At 54.7% G+C, this 27559-nt stretch overlaps 2 protein-coding genes across 2 annotated transcripts; both read left to right on the forward strand.

Moving 5' to 3' along the window:
- The first annotated feature begins 7947 nt into the window (after window positions 1-7947).
- FN3KRP (fructosamine 3 kinase related protein) lies at window positions 7948-13962 on the forward strand. Its single transcript, XM_090290705.1, has 6 exons — window positions 7948-8176; window positions 9666-9817; window positions 10212-10303; window positions 11190-11272; window positions 12376-12498; window positions 12755-13962. The coding sequence occupies exons 1-6, from the start codon at window positions 8036-8038 to the stop codon at window positions 13091-13093; spliced, it is 930 nt and encodes a 309-aa protein (XP_090146831.1). The 5' UTR covers window positions 7948-8035; the 3' UTR covers window positions 13094-13962.
- A 3710-nt stretch (window positions 13963-17672) lies between these two features.
- Window positions 17673-26729, forward strand: FN3K (fructosamine 3 kinase). Its single transcript, XM_090290696.1, has 6 exons — window positions 17673-17841; window positions 19878-20029; window positions 21102-21193; window positions 21543-21625; window positions 25297-25419; window positions 26273-26729. Exons 1-6 carry the CDS (start codon window positions 17701-17703, stop codon window positions 26609-26611), a joined length of 930 nt encoding a protein of 309 aa, XP_090146822.1. The 5' UTR covers window positions 17673-17700; the 3' UTR covers window positions 26612-26729.
- Window positions 26730-27559: the final 830 nt, after the last annotated feature.

Raw genomic sequence — 27559 nt, forward strand, 5'->3', positions numbered from 1 at the left:
GCCATGTCTATTTTAACTTTCTGTCTGCATAACCAGTGATCAGGGTGTTGTGATAATTTATTGAGGGAGAAGAGAGATTTTCATCCTGCCACTTTGTCTGGAACCACCAGACTCCATCACAACATAGGATATCAGGTCCCCAAAGAGACCCAGTGGTTTGAGATGTGAGAACAAGTGTGTGCTTTACAAACCCAGGCTTTCTGAGAGGGCCTGAGGCACATGGCTTCAGACATTCAGTGTCTGTAACTGGGTGCTGGTTAGCAAGTATTCCTGATGGACAAGAGGTTCCTGCTCTCCAGGAGCCAAAGGAAGCCAAGTCCTCCAGAGACTTAACCACGTGGTGACAAGAGTTATTCCCTAGCTCTGCAAGACTTGCTTCTCCTTCACCTTCAAGGGCCAAAACCCCTGGGCATGTCCTGTCAGGGGCAACCCTGGCCCTGCACCCTCTCATTTCCCTGGCAGGTTTCACATGGTGGTGGTGGGGTTCCTGAAGCCAGTTCAGGACTGGTGGCGACTCCCTGGACCCAGAAATGACTGAGAATAACATAAACATTTCCCATGAATACCAGCTCCCACCTGAGGGACAGATCCCCCAAACGCTCCACTACCCTCTGGCATGAGAAGCAGGGGACAAGACAGATGTTACAGTGGAAAGCAGTGGTGCTCTTTGCCAATTTAGGTAAATACATGACTTGTGCAAACTTTACAAACATATACAACCATGAGAAGCCCCTGCCAGGGCCACTCCTTTACAGAAGGGGCCCGTCTTCATCAGCTCAGGCTGCCATGCCAGGATGCCGCAGGAATTTTGACCTGTGAGGCCAGAGCATTCTCTGTGGTGGAGCTGTTCTGTGCATCCCCTGACCCCTATCATTAGCTTGCCAGTAGCACCCCTCCCCCTAGTTGTAACCATTAAAAATGTCTCCAGCCCTGGCTGGTGTGGCTCGGTGGATTGAGCACTGGCCTGTGAACCAGAGAATCGCCAGTTCGACTCCCAGTCAGGGCACATGCCTCGGTTGTGGGCCAGTGCCCCAGTTGGGGGCACGTGAGAGGCAACCACACATTGATGTTTCCCTCCCTCTTTTCCTCCCTCCCTAAAATAAATAAAATCTTTAAAAAAAAATGTCTCCAGAATTCCCAGGTGCCCCTGGGGCAGGGGTGCAAGATCTGTTCTCCCCCTGCACGTAGCTGAGAAACACTGGTTAGAGGAATTCGATTTCCAGGTGGCAATCCCTCATACAGAGATGAGCACAGGGTGTGTTCTCCATGTCACACCTCCACCCTGGCAGATCCCATGGGTCCCCCCCACTCCAGCTGATTGTGACTGTGCTCCCTTTCCACCTGGCCCTGCCGTGTGACATTTGATGGTACTCCAGGGGAGAGGGGAGGAGAGTCTGCTCCTGGCCATACATGTAGCAGAGAGGAGGGCCCATGGGGAGGGGGCACCATCTGGACTTGGGGGCAAGGGTCCAGAGCGGTCCAGGCCTGCAGCTGAAGGCTGGTGAGGGTCTCAGGGCATCTGTGGTTCCCTCACTTCAATCTCACAGCAATCCGGAGAGGCAGGGATTGTCATTCCCGCTGATACTCAAACAAAGGAGGGCTCAGAGAAAATGTGACGGCCAGAGGTCCTGCTGGTGGCTTCCACTGCGGGGGATGGTTTACACAGCATCACAGTCTTGGTTTTGTTTTGCTTTCATTTTTAAATTGTGGTAAAATATACATAAATATAATTTATCATTTTACCCATTTTAAGTGCACAATTCAGTGGCATTAAGCATACTCACACTGTTGTGCACCCATCCGTCTCCAGACTTGGTCGTCTGCACCAAGCTGAAAGCCTCTGGCCTTCTCCATTCTACTCCCTGTCTCTGAATTGACTACTCTTGGCACTCCATGTGAAATCACACAGAATTTATCTGTTTGTGACTGTCTTCAATATTCATATGTGTTGTAACGCATCAGAATTACCTTCCTTTCTAAAGATGAATAATAGTTCACTACATGTACAGAACCTATTTTGCTTATCCATCCATCCATCCGTGCATGGGTTGTTTCCGCCTTTAGACTATTACAAATAGAGTTGCTATGAACATCTGTGTACAAGTGTCTGTGTGGACATCGTTTTTATTTTCTATGCAGCTATATATGTAGGAGTGGAATTGCTGGGTGGTAGAGTAACCGGGCCTCACTGTTTGAGGTTTGGTTCCAGCTGGCACTGCAGCTGGTTTCTGCGAGGCACTGTGCAGGAGCCTCCGTCCTGGAGCACACCTGGAGTACCTACTAGGAAAGGGAGAGGGGAAAAGCAATGTCTAACCTCTCTGGGTAACATGCAAGGGATCTCTTTACATAATGTAAAATTTGTATCCCATTTAACTAAGAAAAAACTTTTCCTAAGTTCCTTTCTCAGATGCTCAAATAAAGATAGACTGAAGAACTAAAAAGGGATTGACAATATTTTCTCCAAATCCCCTGGCACTTGCACACACCAGTGAACTTCTTATTTCTCTCCCCTACTGTCAAGAATAGGAACGAACAGCTGATCAGACTTTCACACTGGCATATATTGCAGATGACTCACCAAGAATTCACAGCGAAGGTGCCAGTTGTTCTTCGACAAAGAAAGAAAAACTATTTTAAGCGAAGCTGTAATATCACGGATGCTCCAGAAGTACCAGAGCCGCACGAAATCCCTGTAATGTAGGTTTCGCCCCGCCCACCGCCCTGTCCGCCCCGCCCAAGCCCCGCCCACAAGACGCTCCACCCATTGCCCACCACCGCCTCCTTGCCCGGTCCAAGCCCGCCCACCGGAGGCTTTGCCCCGCCCCTTAACCCCGCCCCCTACCGGCGCTTCCGGGCGCAGGTGTATCAAGTCCGCAAGGCTTGCCCGCTTCTCAGGCCACCTCCTGGCAGCCTGCTGCTTCTGCGCTGTCCCTCCTCAGTCCCCACGGACAACCGTCCATCATCACTCAGGACAGTTCGCACTGGGCCGGGCCGAGTGGAGAAGGTGCAAGGGAGAGTTGGGGTTCTAGGCGGTTCTGTCCCGGCAGCCCCTGCGAAGACCCGGCTCCAGTTGTCGGATGCCCCCTCTCCAACCTCCTACACTCAAACTCGGTGTTTGGGGGAACCGGAAACCCCGCTCCGTGGTCAAGGAGAGAGTCTTCGGATGAGAATAAACGTTGAGCGCTGGCTGGTGTGGCTCCGTGGGTTAAGCGCCAGCCTGCGAACCAAAGAGTCGCAGGTTCAATTCCTTTCCTCGTCAGGGCACCTGCCTGGGTTACCGGCCAGGTTCCCGGTTGGGGGCGTGCGCGAGGCAGCCAAGGGATGTTTTTCTCTCACATCAATGTTTCTCTCCCTCTTTCTCTCTCCCTCCCCCCCTCTCTAAAAACAAATGAAATATACATATATTTTAAAGAATAAATGTTGAGCCAGTGTGGTAGCTCTTGAAGTCAAGTCTAGCTCTTGGGGCTGGGAAGGAAGCCCAAATCGGCCGGCGGGAGGTGTGGGGGGATCCCTCTGACCTCTCTCCCTCGCTCCCTCCCTAGCCTCCAGCCTCGACTTTCTCAGATGTGTGCTCTATTTGTCCCGCCTGATCTATGTTTACTTTTTATTTTTATTTTTGCCTTCTTTGGGACCAATTTTTCCTTCTACCAATCGGAAAGTTATTCCTATTTTTAGTGCTTACCCTAGAAATTTACAATATGCATATTCATTTATCAAAGACTTTTCTCTTTAACAACACAAAGACCTTATAACAAGTTAGCCCTTTAAGTTAAAATACAAGAAAATTATTAAAACATTATTTTTTAAATCAAATGAGTCTTATTGTTGTTGCGTATAATCAATGTTACTGGATTTCCTCACACATGCTTGGCTTCCTTTGCTCTCTGCTCCTCCCGCTTTGGTTTTACGACCTTCATTCACTTTCCTTTTGGACGAAAACGTCCTTTAGGGTCTGTTACTAGAAAAAACATTACTGGAAATAAAAACAAATGGTACTCAGTCTGAAAAAGTCTTTATTTCCTTTTCATCCTTGAAACCATATTTTCCCTGAGCAGTATTAGTGTTGCATCGCCGGATGTCAGTCTTTTCAAAGTAATCTGACTTTTGCTGGCTACATTGGAGATTTCCTGTCTTTTTCTTTTTTTCTTCTGCAGTTTCACTGGTACTTGTCTAGGTGTCAATTGCTTTTAATTTATCCAGCTTGGGATTTTTTGGGGGGGGACCTTCAATCTGAGGGTTGGTGTGTTTCATCAGTTCTAGAAAATTCTCAGTTATTTTCTGTTTAATTATAGCTTCTGCCCTTCTTCACCTTTTCTGGAACACCAGTTAAATGTCTACTACAACTTCTCACAATTTTCCATGTCTCTTAATCTCATTTGTATTTTCCTTTTTAGTTTCTGTGCCATTCAGCCTCATTTCTCTGACATCTTCCAGTTCACTAACGCTCTAATCTGTGTCTAATCTGCTAAATCTGTCCATTTGGCTTTTAAATTTTAATTATTAAGTTTTTATTTTCTAAAAGCCCTTTTTGATTTTTTAAAGGATCTGCTGAGTCACGTTTTTTGGTAAATAGTTATATTTTATTATCTATAAATCTGATTGACTTTTTGCTATATTTCCAAGCCCAAATATTAATATAAAATTGTATTAGTTAGGGTTTTTCAGAGGAAACAGACCAAGAAGAGATGATAGATTAGATAGGTAGGTAGATAGATAGATGATAGATAGCTAGAAAGGGATTTTGCACACATGATTATGGAGGCCGACAAGTCCTAAGATCCTCAGGGGGAGTCTGCAAGCTGGAGGCCCAGAAGAATCAATGGTGTAGTTCTAGTCCAAAGACCTACAGGCTCCAGATCCAGGAAGAGCTGATGTTTCAGTGTGAGTCTGTCTGGATGAGTATTTCTTCTTCGTATCTTTGTTTGTTGGACTTCCATGCAGCTCGCTTTTCTGGAATTTCAGGTTGTCTCCAATATTGAGGTAGTTGTATTCATTCTTAGTTGTGGAGGAAGATGCAGCGCGTCTACGTAGGCCTCCATCTTGGCCAGAAGTTGCTGAATCATTTTTATAGTGTCTTCTTCCCTGTAGATATTTTCAAGCTTGGCTTTTATTTCTTCAGACATAGTAAGCATAGTTACATCCCATGCTGTGCATCTGGTAACTCCAGAACCTAGGTTTATCACTGTCTGTGGTGTAGACACTTCCTTGCATTCTGGTTCTGTTAGGTTAGACAGATAGCAAACCAAGGCAGGGAGAAGGAGGGCAGCCTGTCTCACCCACTGAATCAGCAGCCCTGAGCCTGGGCCAGTAAGACTGCTGGGTGTTTAACATCACAAGAAACACCAGGCTAACATGGGAGGAGGGAGTCCTTGAAATTCTATGTGTCCTTTCCGCTGTCTGGGAAGGAAAGCCTTTGAAACTGTGCTTTCATGCCAAGGTCTGGAAAGGGGAAGAGAAGGGGGGTCCACAGTGCCCCCCCCAAAAGCCCATGAAACAGCTTTCGATAATTGCCTACCTCTGGTCACTATCTGTTTTACAGGGGTTCCCTAGTACTTACAGAAAGAGCCCATAAATTGGGTAACTGCCTCAACTTTAATTAATTGCCTCCTGTCACATATCTGTTTTATGACAAGATGAACAAATAGGGTCTGGAGCAAGATAAGAATTTGGGCTAACAGACTCCCACACATAGTCCTGTCTCCCAGGGGAAGCTGGCACCACCTTTACCCGTAAATCAGTATGTAATTTCTTTACTCCCATCCGCCAACTGTTATATAAGTCTCAGGACAAAGAACCTGAGGCTCTTGCTGCCCTTACCTTGCCCTGTCCTGGACCTATGCCTTCCACCCTCACCTCGGCAAGGTCCATTCTCTTCCATGAGAACATATCACCAATAAACCCTGCTCACATGCTAATAGACCTGCTGACCTGTAATTCTTTACTAGGTCAGCAAGAAGAACTGAGTGTCTCCCATAACAGTATCATAGGTAGTCCACTCAGGCTGCCAAAACAAAATTCCACAGACTGGGTGCTTAAACGACAGAAGTGTATTTTCTCAGAGTTCTAGAGGCTGGAGGGCAGAGATCAAGGTGCTGGCATGGTTGGTTCCTAGTGAGAACCCTATCCCTGGTTTGCAGATGGCCACCTTGCTATATTGTCACATGGCCTTTCCTCAGTGTGTGCACAAGGAGGGGGTGGGAGGGGAGAGAGAGAGAGAGAGAGAGAGAGAGAGAGAGAGAGAGAGAGAGAGAGCTGGGTCATGTGTTTTCTAGATCTATTGGATCAAGATCCCCGTATGATCTCATTTAATCTTAATTACCTCCTTAGAGGGCCCATCTCCAAACACAGACACAGTGGGTGGTTAGAGTTTCAACATATGAACGGGCGGGGGGACACAAAAATGCAGTCCACAACACTTGGTTACTTTCGACTGTATGATGCTCATTGTCCTTGGAAAATAATTTAAGGGATTTTGTGACATCCGGGAAGAAGATACGCTCCTCAGGGGAAGTGCTGTATCTGTGTCTCCTAGTCCTCTCACTAACTATCCTCCCGGCGAGAGTGAGAGGAGAAACGACAGGAGAACAGGCCATGAGTTTAAAAGGTTTATTTGGCCAGCTGCAGCAGGTGGGCTGAGACCCTACGGTGTCAGCCCCAAATAAAGGTAAGTCGGGGGTCTTTAAACGGGAGTGGGGAGTTGATTAGGGGCTGGGGTTGGAAGGACTCTGCAGAGGGAGCTGGCTCTGAGAACAGAGAAGTTACTAAAACAGAAAAGTTATTAAATTCTTGCCAGCAGACTGAGATATCTTTGAAGGACACAGGCCTTGCTGCTGGCATCCATCTGCAGTTACTGAGGGGGCAGCAGATTTATTGGGGCTTATTAAAACCAGACCCGGACTCCCAGAACCCCGGTCTTGTGCCTAAGACTGGGGAACATTTCCTATTTGCTTTAACTAAAATTACAAGTCGAGTGTCCTGGATAATCAAATGATATGAATCTGGGCTACAAATCCATGCGAAAGCAGACTCTGAGGTGGTTCCTATTCAGACTCACTTGTAGGTCCCCCTTTTGTTGAGAGTGTAGCTCTGTCGGGTCCCAGACTTAGGGGACATGCACTAGCATTGCGAAACAAGGTATTTGCGCAAACATCATTCCTGGTATTTCTGTTAAGGTGTGCTTTGGATGAGATTAACATTTAAATAGCTGGACTTTGAGTAAAGCCCATTGCCCTGTAGAGTGCGGGCAGGGCCTCGTCCGCTCAATGAAGGTCCGAACAGAGCAAACACTGACCTCCCGCAGGAGAGAGCATTCTGACAGCAGAACTCCCGAGCGTCTCCGTCTTGCTGGTCTACCCTATGGGTTTCGGTTATTCCTTAAAATAAATCACTCTATTTGTACTCACAACCTGGTGTTTCTCTGGAGAACCCTGACTAATGCAGGGAGCAAAGCAGACTTTGCTCTCAAATCACTACAATCTAGCTGGGAAAACAGACGCTAACTGCATAAGCATGTACAGAAAAATGAAAAAGGTGAGATGCCGCTCGAAGGGTGTTGCAGGAGTTGTCCAGGTCAGGCAGAGCCCCGAGGTGTGAGGATCTGACCTTGAGCGCAAGGTCAAACAAGCGGGTCAATGGCAGCTGGGGCAAAGGAAGAGCAAGGACGGGGTCAGAGTGGAGGAGGGTCTGGGCAAGGCAAAGTCCACGCCAGGTCAAGGGCGGGTCAAGTCATAGTCGGGGTCAGATCTGGAGCGAACAGAAGGCAGAAGAGTCCACCGGAGCCTCGAGGTCCCAGTGTAGCGGCAGCGGGACTCGGGCCCCGCGTTTTCCCGCCCTTTCACCCAGCCCCCCCCCCCACCCCGAGCGTCCACCCAGCCCCGCCCCTTCATGACGTAACCGCGCCTCTCCACGCCCGGCGTCCACCCGGCCCCGCCCCCTGCGTGACGTAACCGCGCCTCTCCCAGCTCCCGGGGGTCTCCGCGCTGTCGCTCGCGTCTCCGAGCCTCCCGAGGCGGACCTGCGGGCGCGTCGCTGGAACATGGAGGAGCTGCTGAGGCAGGAGCTGGGCTGCAGCTCCGTCAAGGCCACGGGCCACTCGGGGGGCGGGTGCATCAGCCAGGGCCAGAGTTACGACACGGACAGAGGACGAGTGTTCGTGAAAGTGAACGCCAAGTCGGAGGTGAGGGCCGCCGGGAGCCGCGCGGGGGCGGGGCGGCAGTGGGGGGCCCGCGGGCGGCGGTGGGAGCCCGAGGGCCGGGCCCGGGTCTGGGGCTTGGGCGGCGGCCGGGCCGTTTAGGCGCGTCCAGCGGGACCCGGTGCTGCGCGCACAGCGAGGCGGTGGATGCGTTTTCGGGGTGGGCGTGGCCGCGGCCGGGAGCTCGTGCCCCGTGGGGCGGGATGTGATCCGGGACGCGCGCAGAAGTGGCGCGCCTCGGGCGGCTCTGAGCTTCAGACGCCGGCGCCGTGGCCGCTGCCTCGGACCGTGTGGTCGCTGGGACCGCGGCACCGACGGGGCAGCCCAGGCGGCCCGCGCGCGCTTCTCCCGTGTCCGGAGCCTGGAAGCGGGGTTCGGGGCGGCCGCAGGCTTCGCGGGGGTCCCCTTTCGTGCTCGTGTTTGCACCGGTCTGGCCTGTGATCCTTCGGACCGGGGAAGCGCCTCCTTTCTGTGGATTCAGGCGGAACCGCCCAGCGACGGTGTTTGAACGTCGCTCCAGGTCCTTCTTACGTTGTCCCAAGTGCATTTCCTCGGTTCCTGGCGGATTCCGCGGAGCGTGCAGGACACGGGTCACGTTGCCAGCTCAGCTCTAAGGAGGACTGCAGTTTGCTGAGCAGGGGGGCCAGGTGGAGGGTGGTCCCTGCTGTCCTGGGGGAGCGAGGGCTCCTGGACTAGGATGGAAATGGCGTTCAGGACGATAGGGTTTCCAGCGCCAGGTGGGAGGTGTCACAGGAGTAAGTGGCCACCGGTGCCTGGCCTGTGCAGACGGGGCCCCCGCACTGCGGGGCCAGGTGGCATCAGCAGGCCGCGGCTCCCCGCCCCGTGTGCGTGGAAGCCAGCGCTATGACATGGGCTTTGGAGAAAAGAAAAGGCTTTATTGCAAAGGAGACAAGAGCCAAGGCTCAAATCTGCCTCCTTGATTGTGGGTTTTGGTGAAATTTGAGGGGTTCAGGACCAGTGATTGAGGTCCAGTCGAGTCCCAGCTCTTTGGTTCCGGGGAGCAGTGGGGGCTGTTACTGAAGATCAGAAGCTCTCCTCTGAGCATCCTTTGGTGTGACTTACGGTTTTGTCTTGTGTTCCTGAAAAGCAGCTCAGCGGCTCGTTGGAGACGGGACAAGGCCCGCGTGAGCCAGTGCTGTGGCTACGGTGGGACAGGGCTGTGGCCGAGGTGCGAGCTGGAGCACCCAGTTCTGCGCCAGGCGTTTAGTAGCTGCCTGCTCTCCTCCCTCTGGAGAGGGTTTGGATTCAGCGGCAGCATGAGGACAGAGTCCGGGCTGGGGAAGTGCCGTCCTCGTTCCTGCCCTGCGAAGTCCAGAAGGCTGAGTCCGTCGCCTCTGCGGTCGGGACGGCCTTGCTTTGGCGTCGCAGTGCCCAAGAAAGCAGGTCTGCGTGGGCCTTCCAGGAGTGACCGCTCTCTCCCTGCTCTCCCTCCTCCATTGTTTTCCTCTGGTAGGCTAAAAGAATGTTTGAAGGCGAGATGGCGAGTTTAACTGCCATCCTGGGAACAAACACAGTGAAGGTACCCAAACCCATCAAGGTTCTGGATGCCCCGGGAGGAGGCAGCCTGCTGGTGATGGAGCACTTGGACATGCGGTATCTGAGCAGGTTTGTCTGGGCACCTTCCCCTCTGGTGGGCTTTGTTTTTCTTCTGAGTGGGCCCTTCATACCTGAAGCTTATATTTGGGGTATAATTTTGGTGGGTGTGGTATAAGGAACCCACGACCCCACATATTGTGGGTTCTGCAGACTGAGTAGCATGCACCCTGCAAGCCAAAGGCAGACAAGAAAGGAGTCTCTCCACGGTGAGACGCTAACAAAGTTCCCATGAGGCTGGGAAAGACTGTCAGATAAAGAGGGCCCATCATCTTCTCCTCGCTTCGTCACCAGAACAGACAATGTCCTCAAAATGGGGGACCTACTTTATGTGGCCTGAGCCTTTCCAGGGGGAGGTCTACCCTCATTTGTGTCATGCGTGTGGTTGCTGCCTTTGGTTCCATAGCCATGCTGCAAAGCTTGGAGCCCAGCTGGCAGATATGCACCTGGAGAACAAGAAGCTTGGAGAGGCGCGACGGAAGGAGGCTGGCACAGTGGGTATGGTGTTCTGTGGGCCAAGGGGACTGCCTGGAGGAGGGCATTTGGATCATATGGGTGTCTGGGTGGGGTCATGCCCCAGCCAGCTGAGTGAGGGTCAGACCTGTGCTGGTGCCAAGGGAAAGGAATGTCAACCTCAGGATGCATGTCTGGGGTCCAGTGAACGTAGCTAATGCAGTTGGCGTACTGCCCCACAGATGTGCTGGGAGGACGGAAACTACTTCCTGGGCCCAACTCCATCGTATTATGGCTCCTTTTACCTCTCACTCTGCAGAAGAAAGCCTGTCGAAGTTTCTCTGGCTTTCTATACGGGGCCTTTTCTGCTAAGACAAGTCACATGTGAGGCTCACAATGACAGCTGCACGTCTAACATTTTGGAGCCAAAAGCTGTCAGCATCGAGGGTGTCTCCAGTATTGCCATTCTTGTCGTTTGATAATCCAGGGTAGCCTGAATTGTACCTCTGCTCAGCAGAGAAGCCAACCCCAGAGACAGATGGCTGAGAGCCTACTGTGGGGGACAGACAGATCCCGTCTGGCTCCTGCCTGTGAGAAGCCAGTGTGGGAGACCCCCAGGTGCTGCTAGTCCGCCTGTTCTCTCCCTCCCAGACCCTGGCACTGGGTGGGATTTGCTTTGAGTTTGGGGACCTGCGGAGGAGGAGGCCACTTCAAGGCGGAGCAGTTTGTCTTTCACAAGTGGCAGGTGCTGAGCAACCTCTGAGCGTCCTCTGGTCCCGGGTTCTCAGGGTCCGTGGAGACCAGGGCCCTCGTCTGTCTCTGGATGGGCTTGGGGCAGAGAAGGGCCTGACCTTGGGCCTCAGGGTGCGCCGAGCTCCGGGGGGAGGCCCGAGGCAGTGGAGTTCCATCTCCCTTCTCTGTGGCTTCCCAGGCAGAGGCGGCGGGCAGGCGGACCGGCCCTTCGTGGACCAGTTTGGGTTCGATGTGGTGACGTGCTGCGGATATCTCCCCCAGGTGAGCCCCGCGCTTCGCTGCTGCGTCCCCGTTGGGACAGCGCTTCAGAAGCAGCTGGGGGAGCACGCCCTCCCCCCTGGGGAAATGCAGTGAGTCTCAGCTCCCTCTCCTGCTCGCTCACTTCTGAGAGGCCGGCAGGAGGTGTCCTCCCTCACAGGTGACGTAAGCTCAGAGAAACAAGGCCAGCAGGTTAGGAATGCTGGATTTCAAGGTGGGTAAAATTAAAAATTTTTAATGTTTTATTTTAAATAGTAAGCTCTCAAAGATCGCATAGCAAAAAGGGATCGTAACTTTCAGTTTTATGATATTGCGGTTGACCCCCCTGGAGTTTCCGCCTGGGGAGTTCTTCTTGACCCCCAGCAAGTGCAGAGTGGGTAGGACAGCAGCTTCCTGGAAGGGGGACTGCTGAGTACTGGAGAAAACTCGCCCATCCGGGAACCTGCTCGGGTGGCGAGTGGCTGACAGCTACGCCTCCTGTTCATGCTACCCTGGGGGGGGTTCTGGCCGGCTCTGCCCCTTTCTCTCCCGCCTAGACCTTGCTGGCTGTGTGTGCACATGTGCACATGTGTGCATGATGCTCTGTCACGTGGCATCACATACTGCCTGCCGTGCCCCGCTGCTCTTGTGTGTGCCTGTCTTGCTTCCCTCCTGGATGGCCAGCACCCGTGGCGGGGACGTCCCCTCAGCGGCCTTTTGGAAACCCCATGTTCTCACTCGGGAGAGGACAGTGCTAGCTGCTTGGGAGGAGCCAAAGAGGGGTCCTCTGGCCAGGTGGGTGGGCAGAAGTGAGCACAGGTCAGCGCAGGCCAGTCAGTTCTCACCTCTGTGTTCCTGTGTGGGAAGAAAATACCTTGGAGTTCTTCCGAGTGGACCCTGCGGCTCTGCACTGGGGAGGTCCTCGTGTTTCCCACGGCTCCTGGGACAGGCTCCAAGGTCCCACCAGGCGCACGAGGCCCCATGCTGTCCTGTCAGCTCCCACCCCTTCCACAGCTGTCCCTGCAGTGGTGCCTCTGACCCTGAGTGAGCCCTTTCCACTTTGCGGCACCTCTAGCATCGGCGCATCCCCCTGAAACCGGCTTTCTCCTCGGCTGTCGCCTGTGCAGGTGAACGACTGGCAGAAGGACTGGGTTGCGTTCTATGCCCAGCAGCGCATCCAGCCCCAGATTGACATGGTGGAGAAGGGGACTGGGGACAGGGAGGCCCTCGAGCTCTGGTCTGCTCTGCAGGTGAGTGCACCCTGGGCCTACCGTACCCTGCAGCCCCAGCAGGGGTGGTGCCAAGGCAGGTACAGCCACTGTGGGGTGGGTCTGGGTAGGAGGTGGTGCGGCTGGCCAGTAGGATGGCTGTTGACGTCCCTGCACCTTGCGGGAGCTGTGCATGACCATGCGCTCTGCTCGGCGTGTGGGGCCGTACCTGGAGGGGCACCTGCATCCCTCCTGTGTGTGCTGCTCGCTTGGCTGAGGCTGCATTTCCTCCCTGCAGCTGAAGATCCCTGAGCTGTTCCCTGAGCAGGACATCATCCCAGCCCTGCTCCACGGAGACCTCTGGGGAGGAAATGTAGCTGAGGATTCCTCAGGGCCCGTCATTTTTGACCCGGCTTCTTTCTATGGCCACTCAGAATATGAGCTGGCAATAGCTGGTATGTTCGGGGGCTTCAGTAGCTCCTTCTATTCTGCCTACCACAACAAGATCCCCAAGGCCCCTGGATTTGAGAAGCGCCAAGAGTTGTATCAGCTCTTCCACTATTTGAACCACTGGAATCACTTTGGATCAGGGTACAGAGGGTCCTCCCTCAACATCATGAGGAATCTCATCAAGTGAGCTTGCTCCCCTGTGCAGGGAGGCCTGTGCCAGGAGTCCGCCAGGGCCTCGAGTTCAGGTGTCCCAGATCCTAGCCAGGTGCCTGTGGCCAGCTCCTGTTGCGCCTTCACCATCCCCTTCATACACCGGGAGCAGCTTCAGACCAACTTTGCAAGCCTTGGGAAGTATGTAGTATCTCAGAAGAAAGGTCACCCTGATGTTGAACGTTTTGTTAGTCTTCACAGCCGCAGAAGCCACACTAGCAATACGACGGGAACAGAAGGACCTGTGGGGCAAGGGCCATGTCGAACCACACTGCTGCCCCAAGGTAGAGAAAGGAGGTGGCCGGTGCCCCACGCACTGCTACCAAGGGCACCTGCCACCAGCCCCTCCTGTCTCGTCATCAGGACCAACTCAAGTTCAGGATGATGCCACTCGATGGCTAACACTTGGGGCACAGAGTCATCTTCTGGGGAGCATCTGATAGAGACCAGCCCCAGCACTGAATACATTCCCTGTGCTTTCTGCATGACCTCGGGACCAGCCGCAGGCTGAGCAGGTCTGAAATTGATTTTGGAGGTGACCAAACTGCCAGCTTCAGGCTGTCTTAGTAACATTAGGAGGCATTGAATTGCTCCTCTGAGCACCCCGTCTTGTCCGCTGCTTCCTTTGCGTCAGGTACACCCAGCACTGAGCGGGTGTTTTCCCTCCTTCAGCCCTGCAGGGCGGGGAACACGAGCGCGCCCAAGCTGATGATGCTTCCGCATGAACTTCCAGTGATTTCAGTGCTGCGGAGACTGTTCCCTCATTCGGACTGCAGTTCAGTGTTTTTCCTGTTTACCAGGAAACCGAGTAACGTACTATTACAATAAATTGTTTCTTACAAGCGATTTTTCCTCCTTGACTTTGTTGTTTAAGAGAATGGCTTCAAGCTAAAGGCGGGCACAGCCTGACGACTTCCTGATGTCTGACCTGGACACAGTTTAACTGCTGTCCCTCGTCCCCCTGCGAGAGTTGGCGAGCAGCGAAGGGGGGTCGGAAGGAGCCGTGTAGTCATGTTTTGGGGACGAAGGCCCTTTGGGGCCCCCAGCGAGGGCTGGGGCTGAGCGGGAGCGCCTAGTGTTAGCACGCCCGTGGGCGCCCTGCGGTGGGTGGGAGGCTGGGTCCATTGTTTTCTCTCACCTGCTATTTCGTTTCTCTGTGCAGATCAGGGCCCCTCGGTGTGATTCAGAAGCAGAACGATGCCTTCAGAGGTCTGGTGTTTGTGGGAAGGGACCGAAGACTGAGTTTTTTCTGTGTTTTAAAAATTTTTGAGAGGAAGGAAGAGCAGGAGAGAGAGACATGTTGCCTCACTCACTCATGCATTGTTGGTTGATTCCCGTATGTGCCCTGACCGCGGACTGAACCCACACCCTTGGTGCATCGGGACAGCACTAACCCACTGAGCACCCGGCCGTGGTCAGACCGGGACCTTTAAGAGCTTGTGGTGGTTGGACTTTCACACCTAGTGTTTCCTAGACTCCCAAGGTTTTAGCTTTATTTTGTGATCCTGGCGAAACGGGTAAATACCTGAGGGAAAGGGCGCCACGCACCAGCTTCGTCGTGATGGCATGTGTGCCACTGCGTTGGGAACACGAACCTGCCTGCCGGCAGTGTGGATTTGGGGGTGCCCAGACCTGAGGTCTTCCACAGAGATGATTATCTGGCTGCTGAAACGGTATTGGGGGTGCAGTTTAGGGCTGCTGCTTCTCTTCGGGGGTTGATCAAGTAGGAGCAGAAAGGCCCATCGCAGACGCTGCGTGGAGTGTGTATTTGCTCAGACAGCAGGTCTTAGCAGAAGAGCCTTCGTTTTACGTCCCTGGGATTCACGGGGACCGGTGAGTAGGCGAGCGCCCAGACCAGCGTTCTGGGAACCTGGAGTTGGTGGTGAGAGGACGGGACGCCTTCTGACTCCCGGCGGAGGCCAAGTCCCTGGCAGGCCCTTCTGGGTTAGAAGAGTCTGAGACAGGGGAGGCAGCCTACCTGGTGGCTGGTCACCCAGGAAGCGACAGGCCACTGGGCTGTCCGACCGGAAGGAGGGCCCAGACCCCCTCGCAGGGGCAGGGAATGGCTGATTCTGCCCCACAGTGGCCTCCTCAGGCCCCGGACTTCACTTCCGGGCAGCACAGCGTTACCAGCAAGGAGCCGGGGCCTGAGCTTTCCTGGACGGTTAGCCAGCGCTCAGAGCAGGCCCGGGGCAGCGCCACACCTGGGTCTGCGGGGGCTGTGGGTCAGGAGGACCAGTGGTGGGTGGGTAGGGACTGGTAAGTTACCTCGGTTTTAGATTCCTTGTCTATGAAGTGGGCTGACGACAATGCCCATGGGATTGTGGGAGATTAATTGCGTGTCCTGGTGGAGACCTGGGTGGTGGGCATCGAACACCTGGAACGCGCCCTCAGGCTGTAGCAGGACCAAAGGACCCCATCTCTACCCTGGCACAATGGCCTGTGGTGATAGCCTTCCTGGGGTCCCTTTTCTGAGCAGTGTTAGAAGTCTCCTGTGAGGCTCCCCCACATGGAGCCAAGGGGACATTTCCAGGCTCTGTTTTCCTCTGGGTGCCACTGGACTCTGTCTTCACAGTCAGAGGATGGCAGACACCCCGGGCACTTCCTTGAAGGGTCAGGTGCCAGCGACATAGAGCAGACTGGAAAGCCCCCTGAGAGTGAACAGTTTCTATACCAGGACCACGAATCAAAGTGGCTTCCAACTTCAAACCCCAAGCGAGCTGGGAAGCGTGGAGCAGAGCCTCCCCTCTCAGGAGACAGTAGGATCTCGTTTCCAACCTGGAAACCTACCCACCGCAAGAGCTCAGCTTTACCTGTCAGGAGCCCTTACTCAGGATGCACTGGAAGAGTGGGTGTCACCAGGCGCAGTGGGAAGAGGGGGACATGGAGGCGCCCTCCCTGCTGATGGCCGCACTGGCTCTCCTCTCCCACCTGCTCCTATGCAGTGATCCTGAGCACGCTTGTGCATAGGTGTGTGAAAGGTGTGTGCATGCCTCTGTGCACATGGGCAAGTGTGTGTGTTACACGAGAAACTCCCAGAAACTGTCCTCCTTGCTGACGCAGTAAAGAATTACAGATCAGCAGGTCTGTTAGCCTGTGAGCAGGGTTTGTTGGTGATCCGTTCTCATGGAGGAGAAGGGGCCCAGCTAAGGTGGGGGTGAAAGGCACAGGCAAAGCAGGGTACGGGCTGCGAAAGGCCGGGGTGGGAGTGTGTGCCAGGCCCTTTGTCTGGAGGGCTTATATAGTTGGCAGGATGGGGTAGAGAAGTTACATACTGATTGACAGGTAAAGCTGGCACCAGCTTCCCCAGGGGGACGTGATGACCCAAACACAGGTATGGGTGGGGGGGTCTGTTAGCCTGAGTCCTTATCTTCTCCAGACCCTATTTGTTCATCTTGTCATGAAACAGATAACGTGACAGGAGGCAGTTAATTAAAGTTGGAGCAGTTACTCAAAGTCATTTATGGGCTCTTTCTGTAAGCACTAGGGACTCCCTATAAAATGGATAGTGACCAGACGCAGGCAGTTAACAAAGCTGTCCCATGGGCTGCTTCTTTGGGCACCGTGGGCCCCTCCTCTCCCCCCTTCCAGACCTTGGGAAGTTTCTAAGGCTTTCTTTCCCCGGTAGCGGGAATAATACATAGAATTTCAAGGCCTCCCTCCTCCCGTGCCAGCCTGGTGTTTCCTGTGATGCTGGAGCGCCTGGCAATGTGGTCGGACCTGGCTCAGGGCTGCTGAGTCAGTGGGTGGGACAGGCCTCCGTCCTCCTCCCTGCCTGGTTTGCTATCTGTCCCACCTCACATTTGGTAAGTTCCCAGGGCGCTGGGTGGTCTCTGTAATCAGGAGTCCCATTTGCAGGGTGGGGTCAGCCTGCTATCAGAAGCCCCAGAGTTGCCCCTACTGCCGTGGGCAGGAGCAAACCCAAGGCCAGCGGTGGGTGTCATGGGGCAGAGCCTAGGCCTGGCAGGATGTGGTCGAGACCCCCAGCCTCGCCTGGTCAGTGTGAGATGGAGCTGGAATCAGCTGATGTCCTGGAGCCCAGGGGCACCCGGGTCTGCCCTGGGTTGTGTCTTAGGTCCTGCTGGCGGTAGGGGTCGAAGTCCTGTGGGGGCTCATGGAACCTCTGTGCAGAGCGGTCAGCCCCCCAGTGGGTGAACGCCACCCCCCTACCCAGGCACACTGACTATGCAGACACATGGGGAGTGTCCCACTTCTGTCTCCCTATCCTATGGAGACTTCCTCTCTCTGTCCCTCCCCCTCCCTCCCCTCCCCTCTCCTCCGTCCCCCTCCTCTTTCTTCCTCCAGGGCTGGGTGTTTTCTGTGCCCTAACCCTCCCCCCACTGCCCCCCTTCCCAGGAGAGGAGGGGCGGGAGGGTGGACCAGCCGGGAGGCGGCACCTGGGAGGCGGGACACCCGGAGCTCCGAGCCTGCTGGCGGGGACGGTCGCCTCCCCCGCTGACAGCGGCCTTAGCAGCAGCGTTGAGCTTGCGTCCCCGGCTGGGCAATCGGCACCATCCCGGGTCCTTCCTGGCGTCCCCCGGCCCCCCCTCCCCCGGTCCCTGAGTGCCGCTGTCCCCCGCCCCCATGGAGCAGCTGCTGCGGGCGGAGCTGCGCACCGCGACCCTGCGCGCCTTCGCGAGCCCGGGAGGGGGCTGCATCAGCGAGGGGCGCGCCTATGACACAGACGCGGGGCCGGTGTTTGTGAAGGTCAACTACAGGGCGCAGGTGCGGGCACTGCAGGGGGCGCAGGGGGTGGGGGGCCGCGGAGACAGGTGGGGGAGAGGGTGGTGGTGGGAAGCGGGCGCGGGGCAGGGCGTGCAGGGAGGGGGGCAGGGGGCGCAGGCCGAGGGTGGCCCCTCCTGGGCAGGCGTGACGTCACTGCCCCGGGTCCGCCCGTGGCCTTGGGCCGGACCTCTGCGGGCGAGCAGGCCTCCAGCATTTCCTGCGGGATCCCGGGTTTCCTCCGCTGCAGGATTAATTCTCGACCTTTTACCTGCGTGCGCGAGTTTTCGGTTGTTTGTTTTAATTTCTCCACCCACGGAGCATGCGGGAGGCGAGGCTTGGGGTCCTGGGCTGCTTCCGCCACTCTCCTGCCCCGGCTCTGGGCTCGGGTTTCCGCGGCCGCCCCCACCTCCCCACAACCCCCTCCCGCCCCGCGCCCGCAGGTGTGAAAGGGCCAGGATCCCCGTTCCCTCAGCTCACAGGCCCTGCTGGTGTCGGGGCCTGGTTTCCGTCCCTGCTTACACTCTTTCTGCTGGATACTCGTGTCTGGAAATACAACACTTCACGAGTGGAGAGTCCGCTACAGTAGGGTGGACACCCAGGCCCTGAGCAGGCTCCGCCCCTTTGGGGTCCAGCAATGGCGGGGTGCTGGCTGTGGGCTGGAGGGAATCCAAAGAGACCGTCCCAGTCCCTTGCAACACTGTCCACCTCTGGGAGGGCCCAGGGTGGGGGGCTAGTCCGGCATCCCTGCGCTGTGGGCCTTGGAACTGTTGAGGGGACCGATTTAGGAAGGAATCCCTCCCAAGGAGAAGCCCCACCCACGGGCAAGTGGTTTGCGATTCAGGGAACCTTCACAACTGCACCTTGGGAGCTCCTCCAGGCTGGGACCCCACCATTTACGCTTGAAACCCTCCATGCCAGCACGCGGCAGATGCCCACTGGGTGCAGGGGAGCAGGGGACAAGAGCAGCCCTTGGGGCGCTGGCCACCTCCCCCCGAGACTCCAGGCATGCAGGCAGCTGGGAGGACACCTCGCCTGGTTTTCCTCCGGAGCATTTTGAATTAAAGGACGGATTCTTTTCCTGTGTGGACATGGGGGCTTTGGTCTCCCCCACGACCTTTGAGTCTATAGCCAGAGGTACTCACACACCACAATGCAGCCTGTTCTTCACTGGGGCAGAGTGTGCCTCAGCTTTGGGGGCGGCTCCTTCCCAGCCCACAGGCCCTGCTGGGTGTTTGTCTCTGGGGAGCTTAGCTGACCTCCCAGCCCCACCTCCCCCTGCCCTGGTCACTGCTGCATGCCACCCCAGGCCACCCTATCCCTCCTATCTTTTTTTTATTTTAAAGATTTAATTTACTTATTTTCAGAGAGAGGGAAAAGGAAGTTGAAAGGGAACGAGAGAAACATCAATGTGTGGTTGCCTCTTGGGTGCCCCCAACTGGGGACCTGGCCTGCAATCCAGGCAGGTGCCCTGACCAGGAATTGAACTGGCGACCTTTCGATTCACAGGCCGGTGCTCAGCCCACTGAGCGACGCCAGCCAGGGCCTGCCCTCCTTTCTTTACTGTGATTGCTCCAGGCAGTGAGAGGGTGGGCAACCTGGAAGAGAGCCCAGGGCCAGCACCAGATCCTCCACTAGTCCACACCCTGGGCACCAGCACCCCAACAACCCGAGGTATCCTGCCGGTACCCTGACACCCCGAGGCACCCACAGCACCTCATGGACCCCCAGCACCGCTGGAACCTCCCCTGCGGCCTATGCTTCCTTGTGTCTCAGAGCAAGTGCTCCCTGCTAGGGTGTCTGCATTCAGCCCACCCTGAGACCCAGCTCAGCCTCACCCCAGGAGCCCTCCCATCTGAAGGGGGCCATGTGGCAGCCACTCTGAGGGGCTGATGCCTTGCCCTCCAGCCAGTTTTCAGTAACTGACTGTCCTGGGTGCTTGGGACCCTCGTGGTGGCTTCTGCCCAGGGCTGCAAGCCTCAGCCTGGCTGCAGAGGCCGCCATTGGAGTGGGTGCTCACAGCAGTGTTCTGGACGCAGGCCCGGCAGATGTTTGAGGGGGAAGCAGCAAGCCTGGAAGCCCTCCGGAGCACCGGCCTGGTGCGGGCACCTCGGCCCATCAAGGTCATCGACCTGCCTGGGGGTGGGGCCGCCTTTGTGATGGAGTATCTGAAGATGAGGAGCTTGAACAGGTGAGGGAGAGAGAGGGAGGGAGAGAGAGAAAGAGAGAGAGGGCACAGCCTCTTGCTCAGCTGCCCATGTAACTCAGTCCAGGTACCAGAGCCAGTCGTCCCACTGGCCATTCTTCAAGGTAACAGGGAGTTCTTGCTTTCTGATGTGGGACTGGTTTGGTAGTTTGGTCCCAATGAAGCTGCAGCAGACACGTGTGTTGGAACCGTCCCTCGCCTGGACTGTAGCGTGCACTCATGCAGCGTGAGGTCTGATCTAGTAATTATCTGAGGTCCTTAAATTCTTAAAAATTATGTGTGGTTGCTTCTCTCAAGCCTCCAACTGGGGACCTGGCTGGCAACCTAGGCATGTGCCCTGACTGGGAATTGAACCAGCAATCCTTTGGTTTGCAGACCAGTGCTCAATCCACTGAGCCACACTAGCCAGGGCTCTTAAAAATTATGAAAGTTCTGCATACGCACTGTAAAAAAAAAAAGGTCAAAACTACAAACTCATGTAAAGAACACATAAAGCCACCCACAATTCCATCAGCAGGCACCAGCCACCAGTCACATTTTGGTGCATTGTTACCATCCTTGTCTTCAAAAAATTTTAAATTAAATTTATTGGGGGTAATATTGGTAAATAACATTACATAAGTTTCAGGTGTACAACCTTACGATACAGCATCTGTGCACTGCATTGTGTACTCACCGCCCCGAGTCTAGCCGGTCTCCTTTTGTCCCCTTTCTACCCTCTGTCTGCCCCTCTTCCCTCCGGTCTGGTCTTTTTCTCATATGTAATTTATGTTTGTTTTACACAAATTGGAATGTGGTTTTTAACTTACTGTTATTTTTTGAGCATTTGTCCCATAATGTCAGCACTTCGTAAGGCTTCTGTTGACACCTAGCTGCTTCCCACCTTTTGGTGATTTGACACTATTTTTTGGAAAGGGTCACTACCTGCCATTCGTTTTTCACTTTTTAGAGCATGGAGAGTAGTTTTTGAAGTATCGAGAACGTTTCTAAAACTGGAACATGCCAGCTGGTTGTTGATATTTCTTACTTTAATGGGCTGTGTTTCTTCTTTCCTCAGTCAGGCATCAAAACTTGGAGACCAGCTGGCAGATTTGCACCTTTACAACCAGAAGCTCAGGGACAAGTTGAGGGAGGAGGAGAACACAGTGGGTGCGTTCAGATCACCCCCATGTGCCCTTGCCCCAGGTGCATCCACCCTGGACTGGTGCTCTGGGTGACATTTCAGTCACAGGTTGGATTGCATGTCATTTCCCTACACTCTCAGTGTGAAAGTGAGAATTTTAAGTACGAATTTTAATGGAGCTGATAAGCAAGTGGAACTGGCTCCCGACCCCTTTCATACCCAGCTCTGCTGCCCATTGCGCTGAGGCTGCTCAGTTGCCAGCCTGGGTGTTGCATCTTCAGACCACCCTCCTTCCAGCAGTGCAGCCAGGCCTGACCTGACGCTCCGCTGGCATCTGGCACTTGAAAGAAAGACAACATTTCTTCCCGTTGACAGGCCAGAGGGCTGAGGGCGCCAAGCCCCAGCATGTGAGCGAGTTCGGCTTCCACACGGTGACGTGCTGTGGCTTCATCCCGCAGGTGAGTGCGGGGTTAGGAGGTGCCGTTTCCAACACCCTCATGCTGGGCACCCCACGCCTGTATGCGGCAGTGTGCCAGTCCCCGGGCACCGGGAAGATGGGCCCCCTAATTTCTGAAAGCAGAGGGTGAGCTGTGCCATCTGGGATGGGGGAGTTGGGCTGGGGAGGCGGGAAGCCATGGGGCAGGTGGAAAAGCATTTCAAGCAGAGGGAACAGCAGGTTCAGGGACCATATTTCAGGAGGGCCCTTTACAAATGGGGAGCTGGGTGGGGGACAGAGCAGCACATGAGGTCAGGGGTGAAGTCCTGGTCACTCAGTCCCTCTCCTGGGGCCTTTACCAAATTAATGATACTATTGAGATATAATTCACATGCCATACACACTTCTGAAGCGCATAGTTCAGGGATTTTAGTACATTCACAACACGTGCGACCATTGCCATCTAATTCCGGAACACGCTCGTGACCTGAAAAAGGAGACTCGTACCCATTCACGAGGACTCCCATCCCCCTGCCTGAACCCTGCTGGCCACTAATCTCTTTCTCTTTCTGGGTTTCTGATTCTGGACATTGCATGTAAGCACAGTCACCAATAGCCGGCCTTCTGGTTATCCGCAGTGTGGGCAGTGGGCGGAGCTCTAGGCTGAGGTCACGGGGCGATTCTGAGGCAGGTTTAGGGATCCCAGCCAGGGGCCGTCTTCACATGTGGGGCTAAATCCCTGCAGAAGCCAGCTCCCTGTCGGGTGCACACCCCCCTGGATCTAGTGACCAGCACAGCCGTAGTGGTCTCCAGCAAGCGTGGCTGAACAGGGTTCATGGTCCTTCTTGAGATGTTGACCTCACACAGTGGCTTTTCCAGAACCAAGGAATGAAATCATTGCAGGTGTGAAGCGGGTGGGAAGGGCTGGTTCGAGAGGGGCACAGGCGGCTCAAGTGCCCCTTCAGCCTCCGGGACAACAAGCCAGCTGAGGCCCGCTGTAGCGCGGCCAGGAAAGGGCGAGGGATGGGAGGACAACCTGGTCCACCTCATGCTGTGACAAGATGGCCCTAGGACCGGCCCCAAGTTCCAGGAGGCTCCCTGCTCCTTGGGATTCTGTGGCCATGGGGGCGACCCCGTGCGGTGGTGGCAGGCTTGTCAGAGACCTGGCGCGCCAAGTCCTGGTGGGCCCAGTGGTTCAGTTGTGTGACAGCCTTGCTGTGTCTTAGGCACCATTTTAACTAAGCGCTTTGTCCTGCTCAACTCACCCAGGCGCCATAGCAGCCCTACAAGGCGGGTGACATCGTTGACCCAGTTGATAGGTGAGGAAGCTGACGCGCAGAGAACCCAAGTGATGATCCCGAGGTCATGCAGCTGGTCACTGGAGGATCCAGGATTTGGCCCATGGCCTGGCTTCCAACAGCCACACTACCCTGTGCCCCTGTCAAAGTGAAGGCTGGCCCCTCCACCAGCTGCACCTGCAGGTGGCCCTGCCTTTGGTAGCTCAGGGGAAGGTCATCTCTTCCTGTGGGTGAGAGGATCGTGGCCCCTCTGTCCAGGTGGATGGGCTGGGCCAGCCAATGCTGGCCTCCAGCTCCCAACACCCAGTCTGAATCTTTATGACCTGAACATCCAGGGGAAAGACAGAGCTTCAGACACTGGGGCCCGGGTCGGCAGGTGGGGGACCAGGGAAGGCCACCCAGGGACCTCCCCACCTGCTCTTGAGGGGCACCCGGCACCAAGGGGGTGAACCCAGGGGCTAAGTGACCACAGCCCCCAGCACAGGTAGTGCCCCTAAAGCTGACCAGGGAGATTGGGGCTGCTCTTTGAAAACTTCCTTCCCTAAGGAGTTTCACAGTGTAACCTCTTCTGTAAAATCAGCTTTGCACCTTGAAAAATTAAACTCTATTAAGGTATAATTGACATGCGATGAACCGCACCCATTTAAAGTATACAGTTTGGTAGGTTCTGATGTGTATATACAGCCATGAACCGCTCCCCACAGCAGGATAGTGAGGATGTCTGTCACCCCCAAAGTGTCCTCCAGGCCTTTGGTTCTCTCTCCCTCCCGTCCTTCCCTGCTGCTGGCCTGCTTCCTGTCACTACATTCTGTGGAAATGACTGTGAGTGAAGCAGACAGCACGCACCCTTTGTCTGGCTCCCTTCACTCGGCAAAATCACTGCTGTTCACCCGTGTAGGCGCCTGTGCCTGACGTCTGTCCACTCTGTGGAGGAGCCGCAGTCTATTCCGCCCGCTCACCTGTCGGTGCACAGCTGCCGGCGTGTCCCCAGGTGTCGCTTTCCCAGAGAAAGCTGCTGTGAGCCCTTGCGAACCAGAGTTTGTGTGGATACATGCTTCCGCTGACCTTGGGGGAAGTAGACCCCAAGAGGGCAATCACTAGGCCATATGGTAGGTTCACGTTTAACTCTCTAAGAAACTGCCAAGATATTTTCAAAGCGTCGTAGCATTCGCGTTCCCGGCATCCGGGGGAGGGTTGCGAGTCTGCAAGTCCTCGCCGCCCTCAGTGTTCCCTGTTTTTAAAATGAGAGCGAGTCGGTGAGTGTGCAGAGATGTCACCGTGAAGCTGGCCTCCCCGAGCAGCCACGGTTTGGAACCTCTGTTCACGCGCTTGCGTGCCATATATCGGGGGTATGAATGCGTAGGGTCACTTTGTCCTCTTCATCAATTGACCCCCTTCCCGTTGTGAAATGACTTTGTTTTCCACACCTCTTTGCTCTGAAGTCTACTTTGTCTGATGTTAATGTAGCCACTCCAGCTTTCTTCTGGCTGGTGTCAGTGTGGTGTGTTTTTTTTTATCCTTTTAACCTATTTCATTTTTATGTATGAAGTGCATTTCTTTTAAAAACAATTTTTTAAAGGTAAGAGTTCCTTTTTTTGTTTTTATCTGCATCTGAGGACATGCTTATTGATTTTAGAGAGAAGGGGAGGAAGGGAGAGAGACAAGGAGAGAAACATTGATGTGAGAGAGAAACTTCGATTGGCTGCCTCCCGCATGCACCCCAGCTGGGAATCAAACCCACGACCCTGCTCTTTGTGGGGTGATGCGCCAGCCGACTGAGCCACACCAGCCAGGGCTGAAGCGCATTTCCTATGCACTGCTCGTAATTGGGTTTTGCTTCATTTTCCCAGCCTGGCCACAGCTGTCATCTCACTAGGGTGTCTAGACCGTTTGCATTTCATGTGCTTATTCATATGGTTAGGTTGGATCTGTCATCTTGCTTTTTGTTTTTTTTTATTTGTCCTGTCTGTTCTTTGTTCCCTTTTTCCTCTTTATCTTCTCTCTTCTAGGTTAACTGAGTATCTTTTTCTTAAAAAAAGATTTTGTCCATTTATTTTTAGAGAGGGAAAGGTACAGAGAAAGAGAGGGAGAGGAACATCAATGTGTGGTTGCCTCTCACTTGCCCCCAACTGGGGACCTGGCCTGCAACCCAGGCAGGTGCCCTGACTGGGAATTGAACCACCGACACTTTGGTTCACAGGCCAGCACTCAATCCACTGAACCACACCAGCCAGGGCACTGAGTATCTTGCATGATTCCACCTCATCTCCACTGTTGGCTAGCTCTAATATTTGCTGTGTCCCTTTCATGGTTGATCTGGGATTTAGGCAGGCTCCGTGTGTGACTGTCCTGTGACCCCAGCCGCAGTGACAGCCTCTTTTCCCTTGCTGCCCAGGTGAATGAGTGGCAGGGCGACTGGGCGACCTTCTTCACCCGGCACCGGCTCCAAGCGCAGCTGGACCTCATTGAGAAGGACTATGCTGACCGAGAGGCGCGAGAACTCTGGTCCCAGCTACAGGTGGGCATAGCGGCTACTGCCTGAGAGAGGGGCTGTTCTGTGGGCCTGACACATTCACGTGGGGCCCTCTGGAGTTGAGAGCACTGAGCCCTGAAGGGGAGCTGGTCAAGTCATGGGCTAGGGGTGCCTGACTGTGGCCCTGATGGGGGAACTGGGAGGGAGTGGGATGTGAGGACATACTTGTCCCCTGAGTGTGCCTCTCACCTAGGTCACCAGGTTCTTAAACGTCAGACGTAACTTTTGTGAAACACAGGTCCCTGCGTTGTAAATGGCGGCGTTTACTATTACTTTCCTGCCCACTTTTGCCCTGTTCTTCCTCTTGTACCAAAGCACAAATATGTTACCTCTTAGAGCAGATGTGGCAGCAGACGCCCAAGGGACTGTTTTCAAAGCAACACCCACGATGTTAAAAACGCAACTCACATGTCAGTCTAGGGTGGGCGTGCACTGAAGAAATGTTGTCTAACTCTTTAATGAGGTGACTGGTAGGACAGAAAAGAGGTGCAGCTACAGGTGCTGTGAAAGAAGAGGTAAGTGGAGAAAGTTTGCCAAGTTAGGTGCAAAAAAACTTCACTAAGGCCGTATGGCTCCTATTCAATAGGACATTAAAACCCTAACCTCCGAGGTTCAATACTGTATGGAAATCCTTAGTGTTGGAGAGCTTCTGGGCCCGAGTCTGTAGTCAATACTGAGACAAAGTTACACCCCACTGGCTTCAGAGCGTCCTCATCTCTAGGCTTGCTTGGACCCTGAAGGAACAGGAGGTCATCTTTGCCCTTGTTCCATGTATTGGATGAGGAGACTGTGGCTGATAGTCCCATGATAACTGTGTGTCCAATCATTATTTCCTTAGGTGAAGATCCCGGATCTGTTTTGTGGCTTAGAGATCGTCCCCGCCCTTCTTCACGGGGATCTCTGGTCAGGAAATGTGGCTGAGGATGACTTGGGGCCCATTATTTATGACCCAGCTTCCTTCTATGGCCATTCTGAGTTTGAACTGGCAATTGCCTTGATGTTCGGTGGCTTTCCCAGGTCCTTCTTCACTGCCTACCACCAGAAGGTCCCCAAGGCTCCGGGGTTCGACCGGCGGCAGCTGCTCTACCAGCTCTTTAACTACCTGAATCACTGGAACCACTTCGGGCGGGAGTACAGGGGCCCGTCCCTGAGCACCATGAAGAAGCTCCTCAAGTAGCAGCCTGCCAGTGTCCCTGCCCACCCGTGTGCCCGCTTAGCAAACCCCTGGGGGCAGCCACGGCAGGGGCAGCTGCAGGGGCTAACTAATAAAGCCCGCACGGTCTTCGGGGATGGGACTGCTGTCACTCGTGTCTCCACCCTCCATGCACGAGGCGTTTACAGGGTGCCCAGACCACCTGAGAGGTCTCCCACGGGCTCCTTACCTATCACCGTCTGGAGGATATTTGAAGTTTGGGTCCAATTTTCATGATACTTGTGTAGAAATTCACACAGATTTGGGGCTTGCTTATGCGGAAGATGGTGCCCCACCCCTGTGGACATGGGGCTCCGTTTTAGCTCAGGCAGAACCTTTAGTTGGGAACCACGAGCTGTGCCCCGCTTCTTAAGCAGCACCTCTGAGCATGGGTGGGGCTCCAAGTCCACCCTTGAGGTGGGACAGATGCAAGGAAGGGCCCCCTATGTTGTGGGGACCTGCGTTTGGGCTGCAGCCACTGCCCAGCCCCTCCTTCTCTCCATTTTTCAGCTGGTGTGTTTTCGGCTGGATAAAAAGGACTGACGACAGGAAGAGAGCCTTGGCTGTCGGACATCTGCGCTGCATAGGGTGGCTGGGATGTTGGTCGGGGCTGTCTGGGGACAGGCAGTGCCTGGCGGGTCTCTGGGGCATCCGGGTGCACTTGGGCTCTAAGGTCAGGAGGCCACGTGATTACCACTCCTCGGAAAATTATCCATTTATTCATAGCGGTAGGAGTGCCCAAATTTCTCTTTTCTGTAAAGCGCGGTTGTCTAGCGGGATTCGTTTCCCGTGCAGACGCGCGAGCCTATTCAAGTCCTAGAAGGAAGTCCACCCCAAACGCTTCCTTCGAAACATCGGAACGTCTCAAACTCAAACCGTCCTCGTGGGCAGAGCCCACGTGTGCAGGACGCGCTAGCCGGAGCTCGGGCGCGC

The sequence above is a fragment of the Furipterus horrens genome, unplaced genomic scaffold (genome assembly GCF_987537825.1).
Source record: "Furipterus horrens unplaced genomic scaffold, mFurHor1.1.pri manual_scaffold_11, whole genome shotgun sequence".
Classification (NCBI taxonomy): domain Eukaryota; kingdom Metazoa; phylum Chordata; class Mammalia; order Chiroptera; family Furipteridae; genus Furipterus; species Furipterus horrens.